This window comes from Camelus dromedarius, chromosome 11 (assembly GCF_036321535.1).
Source record: "Camelus dromedarius isolate mCamDro1 chromosome 11, mCamDro1.pat, whole genome shotgun sequence".
Taxonomy (NCBI): domain Eukaryota; kingdom Metazoa; phylum Chordata; class Mammalia; order Artiodactyla; family Camelidae; genus Camelus; species Camelus dromedarius.
The window spans coordinates 7,830,840-7,847,736 of NC_087446.1; the positions used below are offsets into that span (position 1 = coordinate 7,830,840).

Genomic DNA, 16,897 nt, shown 5'->3' on the forward strand with positions numbered 1-16,897 from the left:
GCAGGGAGGGTGACGCCAGCTGCCAGTGAGGCGGAAGGGGTGAGCCCAGGAGCCACCTGTTTGGACAGGAAGAGGCGGAAAAGCACAGCCCAGATTTCCGGGTGGCCCAGACACAGGGGCCAGGCTCAGGGCAGGGAGGGCGGAGGTCAGAAGGAGGACTTCCCAAGTGTCAAGAGCCCTCAGCGCCCTGATCGGGTGGCCCAAGGCCCCGTCTGGCACAGCACGACTGACAGGTAGCCCGCCAGAGGCAGGGGGACGGACTAAATGACCAGAGCAGGGGCAGGAGGGTGCCGGGAGAGGGGTCTTCTTGCTGGTAACAGCCCCGTTTCTCCTCCCCACAGTTAGGGCTTGCCAGGTTGTCTCCCCTCTCACTCCCCAGCCTCCAGGCAGCCCCACCCCCCCAGGAATTAGCACATTCCCCCCCTCTCCCTGGCAGCCCGGCCCACAGGCTCCTCAGACCATCACCAAAGACGTGGGGCTCAGCTGCCTGCTGGCCTTCCGGACCCTTGTTCTGAACCAGGGCACCCAAGCCACCTCAGGTGGCCCCCTGCCAGTGCCATCATCAGCCCCGGTGCTGCCACTCGGCACTTCACAGTTTGCCTGGTCAGTGCTTGCCCTAGAATTCTCACTGGACCCTCTGACATTCCCACATTCCCAACTAGGAGTTGCTGAGGCTTCCATTTTGCAGATGAGCAAACAGAGCCTCAGCAAAGACAAAGGCCTCTCAGCCAAGAAGCCAGGAGCAGGCTATCATTCACGCTCAACCAGGCCACAGTCCCTAGAGTCACCTCTGAGTCCTTCCAACACCAACCCGAAAGCAGCCACCCCTCCACTCGGACCCTCCTCTCCAGGCCCCACCAGCACCCTGGGCCACCATCATCCCTTGCCACCATCCCACAGGTCCGCTCTCCTGATGGTCTTCAGGCTGCCATCTCTCCAAGGGAGCCAGAGTGACCTTCCCTTGCACGTGCCTGGTACACGGTGTGCATTCGGTAAAGGCTTGCCGAATGATCTCATAAGTGGGTGAGCACAGGATGGATGAATGAAAGCCCGTTCACTCCCTCAGCAAACACACTGAACCCTCACAGTGAACAGCACAAGGCTTGGAACCGCAGGGCTATGATGAGACGGTGGGCTCTGCCGTCTTCCTGCCCAGTGAGAACCCAGGTCAGAGGGTCCACAAGGCGGGGGTCTCAGCCAGGCGGACTTCGAAGCATGAGCACCCACAGACCCCAGCCCTAGCAGCAGAAGGCAGAGCCAGGCAGGGGGCCAGAAGCAAGCAGAAGTGGGACAGGGGGGCAGATGAGAACCAGGACCACAGCCACGAAGGCACAGAGAGTGAGCCTGCCCACAAGGAGCGCAGCGCCCAGTCCCTGCGGACACCACTGAGATGCTTCCTGACAAGGGCAGCAGGGGAATGGGCGCCCCAGGCAGCCGCTTCCTGACCTCACTGCCCAGCTCTCCCCATCCTACAGACAGGGAGACTGAGGGCAAGGAGGGGAAGTGATTTGTCCAAGGTCACTGGCAACTGGCGTCTCCTGCCTCCCAGCTCAGGCTGGCACCCTCCCCCTGCCCAGCAGAGAGGCAGCCTTCACAGCCGACTGGCTTCCCACCATGCATGGCTGGTTTGCACCGCAGCAGAAGCGCTGGCTCAGCGCTGGCTGGCGCGGGGGAGGCAGCAGCCAGGAGCATGCCGGGAGGGAAGGGGGCTGCAAAGTCCTCAAGGGGGTGGCCCCTGGCAGGATGCAGTGAGGTGCCTGACGAACGTACATGCTGGAACCCAGGAAGACCTTTATCCAGCCACCTGGAACTGAGAAGCAAACCTCCCTGCTCTGGTGGAGTGTGGAGAGCTGGTGTCTCCAGGCTCCGCAGGTGGCAGCGGTGTCCTGGGTAAAAGCTGAGCCTGGGGATTCAGAGAAATTGAGGTTTTCATGCCAGCTTTACCATATCCTGGCTGCACAACCTGGAAAAAGTTACTCAACCTCTCTGAGCCTCACTTTCCTCCTGCGTAAAATGGGGCTCTGACAGCACCTACCTCTTGGGGTGGTTATAAGGGTTAAAAGGTGATAATGCAGGTAAAGCATTCTGGGCACTGTAAGTGCCAGCTCTTGCTGTTATCAGCCCTGAACCCTCTTCTGTGCTGGGCACACAGCTGGGTGCTTTGCAGGAATCATCTCTTATCATCTTTAATTATCCCATTGTAGAGATGAGAAAACTAAGGCTCAGGGAAGGGAAACCAGAGCGAGCACAACCCACCACTGGCCCTTCTCCCGCATGCAGCTGGTTACGCTCCTAAGAAAGGTTCTCAAAGTCTAATCTAGGGTGGAAAATAGGTTTCCACCTAATTAGTCATGCTGCCAGAATGCCCTGCTGGAGGGTGCTATGATCGGTTAGCAATGACTGCACAGATGAGGGCATGGCTACTAGCAGCATAACTGGCACAAATTTACCTAAATAACAGAGATTGAATCTGATTTTCCCCAGAAACAATGTCCTCTGAAGGCATTATGTTCTATCTAAAAGACTTGGTGCCCAGTGTCTTATCGAATCTACCATGAGCAGGGTTTCATCAGCTATATGTGAGGGCCCTGTTCACCTTTTGGACTCGGGTAGTAAGAGTGATGATCACAGTAGGGAGGGTACAGCTCCGGGGTGGAGCACATGCTTAGCATGCGCAAGGCCCTGGGTTCAGTCCCCAGTACCTCCATTAAAATAAATAACCAAATAAATAAGCCTAATTACCTCTCCCCCTAAAACAAAACAAAAATAAATATTTTTTTAAAGTGATAACCACACATATGCAGTTTCTCTAATCTACAAAGATCCATTTTCACGTGTGTATTATGCACTGCTGTGGTCTTCAGTGCTATCCTGTGAAATGGGTAACATCATCCTCATGTGACAGGTGCGAAAACTGGGACTCAGAGAGGCTGAGAAACTGGCTTATGGTCACACAGCAAATAAAAGGCAGAACCAGCCCGTGGATCTGTCTCCCTCAGGTCCCCAGTGCTTTCTATACATCACCTACTCATGAGTCAAACAGCACAATTGATCCCTTGACGTTTCAGACCCAGAGCCCCCCCAGCGGAAAGCCCGCTGCCAGGGCACACTCACAGCCTGGGCCAGGCAGGGAGTGGTGCTGACATGTGGGTGTGCCCACTATTCCCAGCCTGGCTCACCAGCTCAGGGACGGTCCCAGCAGCCCTCTGGCTCTCCAGTGAGTCAGGCGGTGACTCAGGGCCTACCTCTGTGCTGGGTGAGCAACTGAGTCAGGGAGCACCAAGCTTCAAGGGGCAGCTGGCTCTGAGCCAGGGCCCCTCTGCAGCAGGGACACTCGTGCTCAGGACATCTGTCTGGGACAGAGCTCCCACACAGCCCTGCCCCCCTGCCCCTCCCCGTCACCCCGGGCCTGCTGGCCTGACCCTGATGCTGACATGTCCACCGTGCCTTTGGGGTCTTGAGGGGGAGCAAAATCCTGCAACATCTGCAAATGTGAAGGGTCATTTTTGGCTGTCACAGTGACTGAGGGCCACTACCTACCAATATTTAGGCACCAAACATCCTGTAATGTGCCAGATAGCACAGACCACAAAACAACGTTACACTCAAAGTGCCAACCATGCCCCCACTGTGGAGCCCCAGGTTAAACACTGCCCCCTCCCAGGGAGGAGTAGGGGGAGGGAGGTTTCTGGCCAGGGAAGAATCCTGGAGCCCCAGCACCTGATCAAAGGCAGCCCCCCACACCCTAAAGCCCCGCCTGCGTATCCCATGAATGAGCCTCTGCTCCAGTCATTATTGGAGACCCTGCAAAGACACCGCTGATATGCCCCCAGGGAACACTGAGGGAGCATCCACGGTGCACCAGCCACTGTGCTGGGGTCCCACAGTGAGCAAGACAGGCTCAGTCTGTGTCCTGGTCACCTGACAGCACCCTGAAGGAGGGAAATGTTAGATTCAGAATCCCACACTAGATAGTGACAACAAATGGAGACGATGAGGAGGAATCACAGAGGGCTGCCCTGAGGAGGTGACACTTAAGATGTGACTTGAAGGATAGAACAAAGGATGTGGCCAGGAAAGGGAAAGGATTTCAAAGGGAAGAGCAACTGAGAAGGCCCTGAGGCCTGGAAGAGCACAGGGGAAGCAGAGCAAGAGAAATGAGGCAGGATCTCGGGGCAATGGGAAATGGAGAAGGGGCTTGAGCAGGGGGTGACGCAAGCCAACCCGTGGCAGACGTGGAGGCAGGAAGATCTGTGAATCTGTGAGGAGGCTGCTCCCTGCCGCCTTCCAGCCCCAGTCGGAGGCACAACAGAGAGAGTAAGAGGTGGGTGGAACCTCGCCTTGCAGGCTGGGGTCAGCTCCCTTCCCCCGGGTCTGTGCCCACAAGTTCCCCATCAGGCTCTCATCACCCCTGTGGTCACCATCAGTCACTACGAGCTTGTCCACAGGCCAGGGTCTGACTCAACTCTGCATCTACAGTCCGGGCACAGGCCTGGGGCTCACACTTGAGGACTTCCTGAACCAGCCAGGTGCTGCATGACCCCCACAGTCATCAGCAACTTCCAGAACATTCACATCAGCAGGACACCAGGTCCTCAGCAGTCCGAGCCCCATGGCTGGAGGTCTCCCAGGACCCACTACCTGAGCTGGCTCACGGCCACCAGGCCTCGGACCTCCTGACCAGAGGAAGGTGTGGCAGACAAGGCCCCGAGAGAACAGCCGGGCCCTGGGCAGGGCCCAGACCAACACAGGCCGCACAAAGGATATGGGTTACACACCATCTTGATGCACCAGTTCCGCGGGCTGGTGGTCTGTCGCAGGCAGAAGAAGGCAACAGGCGCCAGATCCGGGTGAGGGACGTCTGGATCGACTCCATCCAGGGGCTCCTCAGGGCCTGGAGGGGAAGGAGGGGGGCTCTGGGGCCCTGGCTGCTCCGTGACTCCTGGCTCAGCTGCCGGGGCTGCAGCAGGTGAGGAGGGCGGCGGGGAGCTCTCAGCCATGTCGTCTGCGCTAAGCAGGGAGCCCTGCGGAAGAAAAAGAGGCAGCACTTGGTGGGGGCAGGCCTGGCATCCAGGCCCCGACCCGCCTCCCCCGATAAGGGAGCACGGCTCAGACAGCCCAGCTCCAGCCCCCGGGCCCCTCACCCTCACTCTGGCCGTGATGACTAGGAAAGAGGTGATGCAACCGAGCTGGAATCCACTTCTAGGTTGGTGGTCTTGGGGCAAGTCTGGTAACCTTGCTGAGCCTCAGTTTGGAGAGATGAAAAGTGGGGAGAATAAAACCTTCTTAGAATGTAGCTGTGATATTAATTGTTGTTGTTACTTTTTGTTTTTTAATGAGACTAGAGTTGACTGTTTACTGTGTGAAGGTAAAGAAAATTTGCAGGAAAAACGTGAAAGTTATTGTAACAGACATTACTGCCAGGATGACATGTGTTACAAAGGAGAGATTGAGGTACTGTGGGACCAGATACCAGAGGACCTGGGCAAGCCAGGAGGGAATCAGGGCAGGCTTCCCTGAGGAAGTGAGACCTGAGCCAAGGCCTACAGTTGAACCCAGGGACCCCCTCCCCTACTCACTGCTTCACAAAGCTGAGAACCCAGGGACCTAACACACATCAATCTTTTTGCTTTACAGTTGGAGAAACGGATGGCTCAGAGAAGGGACAGGACGGACACACAGCCAGGGAACAGCAGAGACAGAACTCCATCGGGCCTGGCTTCCTGGGTGTGTCGCCTGGGCAACCACCCACGGCCCTGTACTCAGAAGGGCCCTGTGCTTGGTTTAGTGCTCTGCGGTCACCAACTTGAAATTCTTAGTACTTTTTGATCAAGAGGCCCACATTCTCACTTTGCACTGGGCCCTGCAAATCATGTAGCTGGTCCTGAGTTCAACTCAGAGATACTTCCACATCCTCGTCTCATCTAATGCTCATTACAACCCCAGAAGCATTATTATGCCCATTTAGCAGATGGGGAAACTGAGAAGAGAGGAGGCTGCCAAGGCTACACACTGAACTAGGGCATGTCTAGGGTCAGAAGCCCACGCCAGCCATTCTGACTCGGGGATGACTGACCGTGGTCGCTCAACCCCCTCCACAGCCAGTCCTACTCCTCAGGGCCTGCCCCTCACCACCTCACCCAAGAGGCTACCGATCCCTGCACCCTCACCCACCGGGGTCTCCTGGGCCCTGGCACCCCAGTAGTGCCAGACTGGGCAGTGGGAGCCAGAGATGAGGCCCAAATCCCTGGCACCCACCCAGCTGCTGCCCGTGACTTCTGAGCTATGGGCTGAGCTGCCTGGAGCTGATACGTTTGGACACTTCTCTGGCTCCTGGAGGCAACAGGCGGGAGCTGGCACCTCCTGCCACTTCGCCCGGCTGGTCAGCGAGGCAGAGTTTTCTCTTGAGCTCAAGGCTTTGCTCTCAGTTCCAGAAAAACAGCCATGGGCCTTACATAAGCTCCCAGGCACCTCGAACCGCCACGTGTTAACCACTGGGCGGAAAAACATCCTCCCCGGGGTGGCTGTAGGTCTGCTCACCACCGTACCAGCCTCAGAGTCTGCCACTCCCTGCCCTGGCCCCTCACTCCTGCCAAACCAGACGTCTTCAGGTCCCAGAGTGCCAGCTGCCTCCTCCAGGCCTCTGCTTATACTGTCTCCTCTCCCTGGAGCACGCTCCCCATAACTCCCATCCCCCGTTCTCCCAGGCCCTGACAATTCATTAATCTGGCCAACAATGTGGCTCATTTCCTGAGCACCTACTATGTGCAGGCACTGTGCACGATCTGGGGTTCTTCTGGTGATTAATTAGACTTGGCACCAGCCCTCATTCAGCCGACACTCCAGAAAAGGAGGGAGGCACATGGGTCAATTAATTTTTCTCTCTGGATTTCCACAGCTTTTATCATCACCAAGCATAATGTAGAATTTACGTATTTATATATTTATGATTTAGTGTCTGTCTCCTGACCTGAAAGAAGGCTGTAAGAGAGCAGGGACTGTGGTCTGTCTCATTCACTGCTATGTCCCCCAGCACCTGGAACAGTGCCTGGAACACACCAGGTGCTCAATAAATATTTGTTGAATAAATAAAAAGTGTTGGGAAGTAAATAAACAAGGGAGAAAGGTGGGAGTAGAGAGAACCCACCTTGCCCTCTATAAAGAAAGACATTTAAGATAAAAACGATGAGAATCTCCAGGTACCAGGAACAGCATGTGCAAACACTCGGTACATGTAAGGAACAGAAATGAGGCCAGTGTGGCTGCACAGGAGGCAAAATTGGAGAGTTTGGCAGGGCCTGTCGTTAGCCCAAGGAAGGAGCTCGGGTTTTATTACAGGTGCAACAGGAAGCCACAGAAGGGTTTTGATGCAGGGAGTGGTGTGTTCTGATCTGTGTTTCTAAGCCATCCCTCTATAAGCTGAAGGGGGAGTGGGTAGAGGGACAGGAGTGGAGCAGGGAGGGCCAGAGGGAGACCGGGAAGATGGGCTGGGCTGGCCTGGGATGCTGGTGGAGATGAAAAAGAAGGGAGTGGATTTGGATATATTTTAGAGGCAAGAGCCTGGCCTTGCATCGGCCCTGATGCCACCCCGCCCAGCACTGCGAAAACTGCAACTGCATGGGTGGACAGTGCTGCCAAGGCCTCGGGGACCACACACAGCCACCTCCTCTCCTCGCGCTCAGCTCCGTCCGCTTTGTGTTGACTTTCCCTTCGCCTCACTTGGCCCTGTTTAATGCTGTCACACTGTGCTGCTCTCCTTTGTTCTCACACCTCTCCCCCACACTGTGGGGCTCTTAGAGACCATGACTGCCAAGGCCACCAGCTCACTCTCCAGTGCCCACCCAGACCACCTCCCTCTGACCTGCTCCCCATCCCCAATTCCCTCTGCTCTGTGCCTGCAGCCCACCTCCTGTCCACCCATGGCTGAAAGCTCTTGGAGAGAAGGCAGCTGGGCCCCCTGGGCTCCAACTTGTCTGCAGATGGAGCCTCAGAGAGACGAGAGGACTTGCTTTAGGTGGCAGCATTGGTGGATTCAAACTCAGGTTCATCTGGTCCCAGAGTCTGAGCTGCCCCCACAGCTGGAGCCTCCTCCCTCCAGGCGCTCCGAGGGTGGCCCCCCAGGCGGGGATGCCGTAACTGGACTGGCCTCCACGAACAGGGGCAGGAGCAGGACCCCACTGTGTCTAGAACATACCCCCCAGTCCTGACTCCACTGCCCCCTTGAAGCCTCAGTTCTCTGTAAAGCTCAGCCCTCCTCCTACCTGCCTCTGCAAGCCCCTGTGAAGAGGCAATGTGATGTGGATGGAAAGGCTCCCTAGGACCCATGAAAGTGAATGTCCAAGCATGCATGGGGCCGGTTGTGCCATCCCCAGGGGCTGCCACCCCAGCCCTATTTGTTATCACCACCGTCACCACCACCATCACCAGCACCACCATAACCACCATCATCACCGACCACCACCATCACCAACAACAACCGACACCAACACCATCATGACCACCACCGCCATCACCATCACCACCATCATCACAGCATTACAGAGGCTCTGACTGAGTCTGACCCTGTGCCAGTCAGTGTTTATGTGGACTCCCACACAGTTCCATGATCTACAGTCCGTGCTCATTCCTACTTTGTGGAGGAGGAGACTGGGGACCGGGAAGTCCAGCAGTGCCCAAGGTCGCCAACTAGCAGAGGGCAGAGTAAAGGTCCCAGTCCAGGTCAGCCACCCCTGAGCCCAAGCACTGAACCATCTCAGGCACCACCCTGGGACAGGGGAAGGTGCCCTGGAACAAGTCCTTCCCTCCCAGCCGAGTCAGCAGGCAGTGCAGACAGAGCCACTGGTCCAGCCAAGACCCCCCCAAGTATGAGTAGAAATCCTCCAAGTCTTCCCAAGTCTATGGGGAAACCTGCCGCCCGGAGTCTCCCAGCTGGCACTCCACAGCCTTCAGAGTGTGCTGTTGGGGAGCCTTGTGTCTGCAGAGCTCAGAGTCCTGGTGGAGAAAGACCTGAGGCCTGGCCTGGTCACTCCAGGCCGTGTGTGTGTGTGTGTGTGTGTGTGTGTGAACATGGGCAAGCAACTTGTTTACCCCTTTGTCAACAACCACACATCAGCTAATGTCACCGCTTGAAGAACGAACAACAAACTCATTCTGGGAATTCTAGAATCCAGGAATCTCAGAATCAGAATACCTTAGAATCACCCAGCCTGTTAGAGGCCCAAGATATTAATGACAGTTCCCTTAGACTCTAGAGTGTGTGTTTCAGGACACTGGCACTGTAAGCCGAGACCTGTGTCGGAGTCTGGCTCTGACACCAACCCGCCTTAGCAACACGACTCAGCCTGGCAGGGACCTCGGATACCCTGTCGATAAAATGAGGGTGACGGCTGCTCTGCAGCAAGGCTGCTGGGAGGATGAACTGGGGTAACACTCACAAGCCCCTGACCACACCATCAGACCCGCGAACAGTGCACAATAAGCCCGCGATGGTCTCCCATGCTTGTCAGTGCCATCAGCCACGAAATTCCAGAACCCTGAAACTTAGGTGGCCCAGAAACACAGTGTCTGACTTTAGACCCTATGGGCTCCAGATCTTTGCAAAGGGAAAAGAATGGGACCCCTGAAGTGGCCTAATTCATCACCACACGCATTCACCAGCACAAAAATGACAGCTGCACACACGCACACTCACAAACACAATCACACACAGAGACACATACGTACAATCAGACATTCACACAATATCCAGTAGCAGAGAACTACATCTCACACACTGTCACACTCACAGATATACACAAACCCACACGCAGACACACAATGACACACACAGACGCAAAAAACATTTACTCACACAGACATGCACTCACACACTTCACACACTCATTATCACACACACACAACACCCACTCACACACACACACACACACACACACACACACACATACACCCACCAATACAGAGCCTGCATCTGGTGGCCTGTAGAAAAATCTTTATGAGGCTGCCGGAAACCTGTCTCCCAGAATCTTCCAGCCGGCATCTCAGAGCCCCTGGAACCCCCTGTCGCTCCCTCTTCCGCATGACAGCCCTGCAGATGTGTGACAGTGGCCTGCCCACCCCCAAGCCTATCTGCCCCAGGCCTCTTGTCAACAGCTCCCTCATCTATTCCTTTGGTGAGGATTTCCAGATCATCTGTTCCTTGGGACCTCTCCCCAATCACACTTGAGTTTTTCTACTTCCCTCTGCAAGGGCTGGACGAGGTTTGCACCAAGTCACTCAGAGTAGAGCAGACAGGTCCCTGCCTGATTCTGCAGGGGCAGAGAGAGAACTCTGTTGATGCAGCCTGGGAGCCCCAGAGCCTAGCTGGCAACCCAGTTACTGTAGCAACTATGGGGCATGTGGTCCACTGGTCTCCTCAGATCATCTTCGGAGGAGTTGCAGCCAAGTCAAGGCTCCTCTAGCCTAAAGAGGAATGGCTAAAATCTGGCCTCTAAGTGAAGGACTTGACACAAAACTTGCTCTGGTTTGACCAGTCAAGCCTGCCCACCTATTGCAGTCACCTTGGTTCTGTCACCAAAATCAACAGCTAGCCCTCCCAGCTTTGCAGTGTGCAACGTACTGGATCAGCAACCCCTCCGATGACGGTGAACAAGAATCATAGCCAACATTATTTGTTGAGCACTTACTACGTGCTGGGCACCTCATCCCACCGAATGAAGTAAGCACTTTTGCTCTCTCCAACGTAAAGGTGAAGAAACTGAGGCACAGAGAGGTTAAGGGATTTTCCCCAGGCCAAGAGCTACTCAGTCAAAGAGCTAGGATTTGGATCTGGGAGGTCCAAATCCAGGTCACCAGTTAAAGGGCTGCCCAGGCTGGGCTGCCGTCAGAGGGTTGCAGCCCACTCTCCACCCCCAGTACCTGTCCTGTCGTCACTAGGCATTGCCATTTGCTTGTCAGCTCCCGGCCTTATGACAAGTACCAGCAAGTGAGGCTGTGTGTTTGAGCGCTTCCCAGCAGGTGACTCTGCTGATCATCTTTCACTCACTCTGCAGTAACTAGGGCCTTGGGTCCTCAGCTAACAGATCAGGATGAATGTGGCCCCTGATGGAAGGGAGACATTCTGGCAGAAAGAGCACTGGCTCCAGAGTCTCAGGGCCTGGGTTCAAGTCCCAGCTCCTCCCTCTCTGCATCGCATCCTCTCCCCAAGCCTCATTTCCTCTTGTATCAAACGCAGAACACGCTGCTTTCTCTGACTCACAAAAGGGAAGGCAAATGGGGAAAACGATTGGGAAAGAACCTTAATGGAAGAAAAACAGCCTCACTGCACCAGGCCCCATGTCAGGCACTGTGCAGACATTTCTAAGCCTCACAAAAATCCTGTAAGGTGGAAGTTATTATCCCAGTTTTACGAGAAGCTGCTGCTCCCGTGATGCTGAGTGCCTTGCCCCTCGGGGCCATGCCTGTCATCCTGGGCGGCTCATGTTCTCCCGGCCGGGACAAAAGCTGGGTGACCCAGGGAAGAGGCCTGAGTCCTGGACCAACAGCAAGTGGAACGCAGTCCTGGCGGCTCCTCAGGGCCGGTGGTCAGAGGTGAGAAAAGGGAAAACCCTGATGCTCTTCTCAAAAAGCATCGTCAGTGAGACCGCCCTGGCAAGAGCGCAGGAAAGGGGGAGCTGGCAGCAGGAGGGCCTCCCAGACAAAGGGAGAAGGTCTGCAAGGCAGGGCCAGGTCAGTATTGACCTCAGCCCCGAAAGATGGTGATCTCCACCCTGGAGAAACCATTTCCCTCTCATCCTCTCCTGCTCAAGGAGCCCTAGGAGCCCAGCACTCGCTCCAAGGGCATCCAAACACCTAGTGCTTTCAGAGCCTTCCATGATTTGTACCCCCTCCCCCCTGTATCAAACATAGCCCTGGTTTTCCTTTCTGAGAGCACACAAGGAAATCAGGCCTTATGGCTGTGTGCCCACCTGGCACCTGGCATGGGGGATGCCCCAGGCCCCTCCCAGGGGCACAGAAGCTCCAAGAAGGCAGGCTTTGTCTGTTCCCTTCTCTTCATGGCTATGTCCCCCAGTGACCAGAACGGGGCTTGGCACAAAATAGGTGCTTAATAAATGTAGGAGAGAAAGAGAGAAGGAAATCAGATCTGTTTTCTTCCCTCCTTAGATGGCAGCCATGAGGGGGAGAGATTCGGCCCACACCTTCCTGGATATCAGGATCCACAGACCCACGAACCTACAGACCCAAGGATCCTGCATCCACAAACTCACAGGCTCACAGACACCTACAGATCTGCAGATCCACGCACCCATGGACCTACAGACTCAAAGACCCACACTCACACGTTCGCAGAGACCCGCAGACCACAGATGACGGAGCATGGACTCACAGACCATGCACCTGGCTCCCTGGGCTGTCTGAGAGCTCCCAGCCCAGCGGGAGGACTCCTAGAAGCACAGGGGTTGAGGACACAAGGCAAAAGCACATCTTGGTAACGTGCGGGAAGAAAACATTCTGCAGAAAAGAACAAGAGGGAAGGAAGGGGTCAGAAAGGAGCAAGAGGGAGGGAGGACAAGAAAGGAAGCTGGGAGCCAGGAGAGAAGAGGAGGTGGAGGAGAGGGGAGGAGGGCGTTGCTCCCTCTGCAGCCCACGGGGTCTCCCTGCAGCCCCCACCCAGCCCACCAGCCTCTCTTTCCAGCCGTAGTTTTCGAGCACCCTGAACCGGGGCTGGGAACCCAGAGAACAGAGCAGCTGAGGGGGAGACAGCCGCAAATCAAGGAGCCCCGCAAGAGCCTGTTTTGTTACCTTGGAAAGCATTCAGAAGCTGCTGGGGGTGGGAGCCTCTTGAGGGTGGGGGAGGGACAGAGCGATGCCCACAAACAGACTTTCCTGGGTGGGGGCGCTGAGGCCCTGGGGAGCCCCACTAGGGGCACAGGGTGAGGGTGGTAGAGAGAGCAGTGGAGCGGGACAACAGGAGGAGAGTCGGAGGCGACCCCCTGGCGGGTTCAGGATGTGACTCTGGGTCCAGGACCACAGGGAGGCTGCAGTCAAGCCAGTCTCTGCAACTGCTTCCAGCTTGGCTGCAAGCTCACGAGGCGCAAGCTGTCTGTACGGAGCCAACGACAGAGAGTGGGAGAGGAGGGCTTCTCCGCTCCCACCTCCCCACCCAAGGTCAAGGGGAGCCAGGGCACAGGGACTTGGAAACTGCTGCTTGGTGCCCCCTGGTGGGCCTAGGAGATGCCCTCTCAGAAGCGCCTGGAATGGGGTGAGGGGAAGGGGGTGGAGAACCTTGGTCAAAGGAACTGGGAGGGACCTTCAGGCAGGCTGGTAGCCCCTCCCCCAAGTTATCCCTCAGGTGCTCCAGAGACAGGCCTGGGCAGCTCTGAGCAGCCAGGAAGGGAGTGCAGCAGTCATGGCGTGGTGACCTGGCCCAGGGTGCGTGTTGGGAGGGTGAGTTTAGTGTCAGCCAGCTCAGCAACACCCCCATATGTTCTCCTCTTTTCCTCTTCCTCTCCGAGACTGCAGCCCCAGAATCAGTCCTGCTCAGTGCCACCTGCCCTGTCACCCACTGGATCCCCTGCCTCTGGTCTCAGCATGGACAGTAGAGGTGGCAAGGAGACAGGGAGGTCTCCAGACTTCCTGCCCAGTCCCCATCCCAGGCCCAGGTACTGGAGCCTGAACAGAAAGTTTGTTCTAAAGGGTGGACAACAGTTTCCAAAGCCAGTCCTTTGGGCTGAGGGGTGACATGGATCCAAGAGGGGCATGGGCCAGGCCTGAGGGTTGAGACCGTGGGGAAGCAGGGCGGAACTCCTCAGCCAGCCCCTTTCCCATGGGGCCTAGACCACGGACCCACGGCTTCATCGGCACAGCATCCTAGCCCCAGACAGTGCCGCTATCTGCTGGGTAAATCCCCCAGGCAGTGAGAGACAGCAGGACAGACTGGCTCCCTGCACAGGGCAACCTGAGCACCCCAGCCCTCAGGACACTCCTCACGTGGCCTGTCAGACCCCATCACACTGCACGGCACAGACGCAAGCAAGCTTCCTCTCTCTTTCACACACACACACACACACTAATAGGGACACACACGCACACACCTGGCCCCAAAACACAGACTCCCACGGCTGGAATACAGCTCAGGGTTCTCCCCAGATGCCAATCTCATCCAACGCTCAGGAGCCCCCAGGACCCTGAAGGGAAAGAAAGACAGAAGCAGAGCAGCTGACTGCTGCCTCAGCCTGGGCCCATCCAAGCGCCCCCTCCCCCAGGCAGCATGACCTCCCCCCAGAGGCCTTCTCACCCCCTGCCAAGGCCTCTTGCCCCCCACATCCCCCCACACACCACCCAGCGTACAATTAAAACCCAGTCATCATAAATACTCATTATATAACCAGCCCCAACGTGCTGAGGATTCCTTTTACCCCCGAGAGTCCCAGCTCCGACCCCGCCTGGCTTCACACAGGGAGGCCTTGGGGACCCCCTGGGTGCTGACCAGGGAGGGGGCCGGCTCCCACCACGGCCTCGAGGAAAGTTAAACGCTGCCTGGGATTCCCCCATTCAGTCTCCCTGCTGCCGCTGTCCCTCCGCCAACACCCCCAGCTCAGCCCCCTGGACACTGACACCAGCTCTGGTCCCGCTGGCCGCACAGCCGCAGCAGCGGAGGGGCAGCGGGACAGACAGACAGCCTGGGCCCCCGGCCGGCAGCCTGACTTGTTGAATAAATTTCTGCAGCGCTGGCTCAGCCGGCTTCAGCATTGGCACCGAGAGAACTTTCGTGGCCTTAGAGAAGGGACCGGTCAAAGTTTCCCGTCCTTCCTCCCAGGGCACCTACCCCGAAGGCATGGGATGGGGGTCCGACCTGATGGGCACGAGCGGGTGGGGGGACCTGTCCCCAGAAATAAATAAATAAACGCCTCAATAAAGAAAGAATCCGACTCGCCAAGAAATTGGCATCGAAGCGGAGCCCTCCCTTCCTTCCCCTTCCCCCCACCCCACCCCCACCTACCTTGGCATGGACTTGGCCGGGCAGCGGGGGTCGTTCAGGTTAGAACCGCCGGGCCGACGCGTCCCTCCGAAGCCGGAAACTGAGGGGGACCCGCAGCCCCGCCAGCCGCCCCCCGCCAATTCAGGATCAGCTGAGCCCCTGGGGCGCGAGGGGCGGCGGGCGGTGGGCGGCGGGCCCTGGGGCCCGGGCCATGGCGGGAGGAGGCGGCCGGCTGGCGGGAGTGTCGGCGCGGCTCCGGCGGGCGGCGAGAAGCCGGCGGCGCGGACGAGCCGCGGACGGAGCCGGAGTTGGAGCGCGCGGCGGGCGGCGGGCAGGCGGGCGGGAGCGCGGCGCTCCGGGGCCGGGGCCGGGGCCGGGGGCGGGGGCACTGCGGGGACCGAGCGGCGGGCAAGTGCCCGGAGAGGAGCCGCGCGGGCGGCGGCCCGGGGCGGGGGCGCGGGGTCGGGGCCGCGTCCCTCGCGCGGTTCGGCTGGGCTCGCGCCTCCGGCCCGGGGCTCGAGGCGCGGGGTCTGCGCGCGGCGGGGGCTGCGGAGGAGCCTGAGCGCCCGGCGGTGCGGGGACGTGCGGCGGCGGCGAGACCGAGCCGCGCCGCGTGCGAGGCAGAGCCGTCCTTATACTGACACCAAATGTCTTCGGGGAAAGCTGCAGGCGCGGGACGCTGTAGGGGGGAGGCGTGGAGGCGACAGACAGACTGACGGCGGCGGCCGGTGAGCCCCCACCTCTCCCCAGAAGGCAGGAAGCCTCCAGCCTTGTGGCCACCTCCTTTAAATCCCGGGTCGTGCCTGGGGGAGGGTCCTACCCCCTCAACATGGGGGCTGCGTCATGCATAAAAAGGGAGGGACCCCATTACTGACCACCCCCAAGTCCCAGGTGCCTGGTTGGCCAAATTATACTCCGGATTTTCCCTGAGATGCTGTGAGAAGGCGGGAGGGAGGCCTTCACTGCCCCAGTGAGGGGCTGCCCATCTAAGACCATCAGCTCTTACACGGTGGATCCCGGCTGGAACTCAGCTCCAAAGGTCACTCCACAGCCCAGACAACCTCCCCATTTCTCATCCATACTCTGCTTCTTCCCAGCCTAAAGGCTTGACAGAAAAGCTTCCTCCTCCAGGAAGGCGTCCAAGAGAGCCTCCAGGTGGAACAGATGCCTCTTTTTCCAACTGCAAATACCCCAGCCTCTCCACTTCCCCTGGGTCACAGGAGCCTGCGAGGTCAGAAACCTCATCTCAGCTCTCCACCCCCACCTCATCTCCTTGAAGAATGTGAGGGGCACCCTGCTGGGCTAGGGCTGTGAAGGAAAGCGATACTGAGGCCTGCCCTGGGACTACTTGGTCTGGCAGATGGGCAGAGCTTTGGAGGAAGATACCCTCAGATCTGATCCCAGCTCAGCCACTTCCTGACTGAGAGCCTTGGGCAAGCCCCATGAAGTCTCTGAGCCTCAGGTTCCACATCTGTGAAATGGGGATAAAAGTTCACGCTTTGCAGAATGAGAACAGTTTAAAAAGGGCTTAGCACCATGCCTAGCACATAGTAGGTGCTCAACAAATACTCATCTTTTAATCTGTCCAGGGAGACAAGGCAAATCTTTGTCACCAGACCACAGTACAAGGTCACATGAGCACACACCAGGCTATGCAAGGTCTCAGAGGCATGGATGGAGCAGGCCAGAAGGTGTCCACGGGTGGGACGGATTTATTTCAGAGCAGAGTGGGCTTCAGATCAGGAGTCTCAGGGAAGGCCCCATCAAAGGCCAGAGGCTTACACTGGGCCTCAAAGGCTTGTAGGACTGAAATAAGAGAGGAGGTGGGTGGAGAAATGGCATCTAGGAGGGAGAAAGGACATATGCAAAGGCAAGGAGGTAGAAATAAGGTGGCACAAGTAGGCTCCCAGTGCCCTGACC

General features: G+C 57.5%; 1 protein-coding gene across 2 annotated transcripts in view; it reads right to left on the reverse strand.

Annotated features, from left to right (window-relative positions):
- The window catches only part of CACNA1I (calcium voltage-gated channel subunit alpha1 I), a 107,124-nt gene extending 92,001 nt beyond the window's left edge, over positions 1 to 15,123 (reverse strand). For both annotated transcript variants that reach the window (XM_064491430.1, XM_064491429.1), the window contains exons 1-2: positions 14,999 to 15,123; positions 4,768 to 5,024 (exon numbers count right to left, since the gene is read on the reverse strand). In XM_064491430.1, the coding sequence (XP_064347500.1) occupies positions 4,768 to 5,000 (233 nt within the window). In that variant the 5' untranslated portion in view covers positions 5,001 to 5,024; positions 14,999 to 15,123. The remainder of the gene's footprint in view (positions 1 to 4,767; positions 5,025 to 14,998) is intronic.
- Positions 15,124 to 16,897: the final 1,774 nt, after the last annotated feature.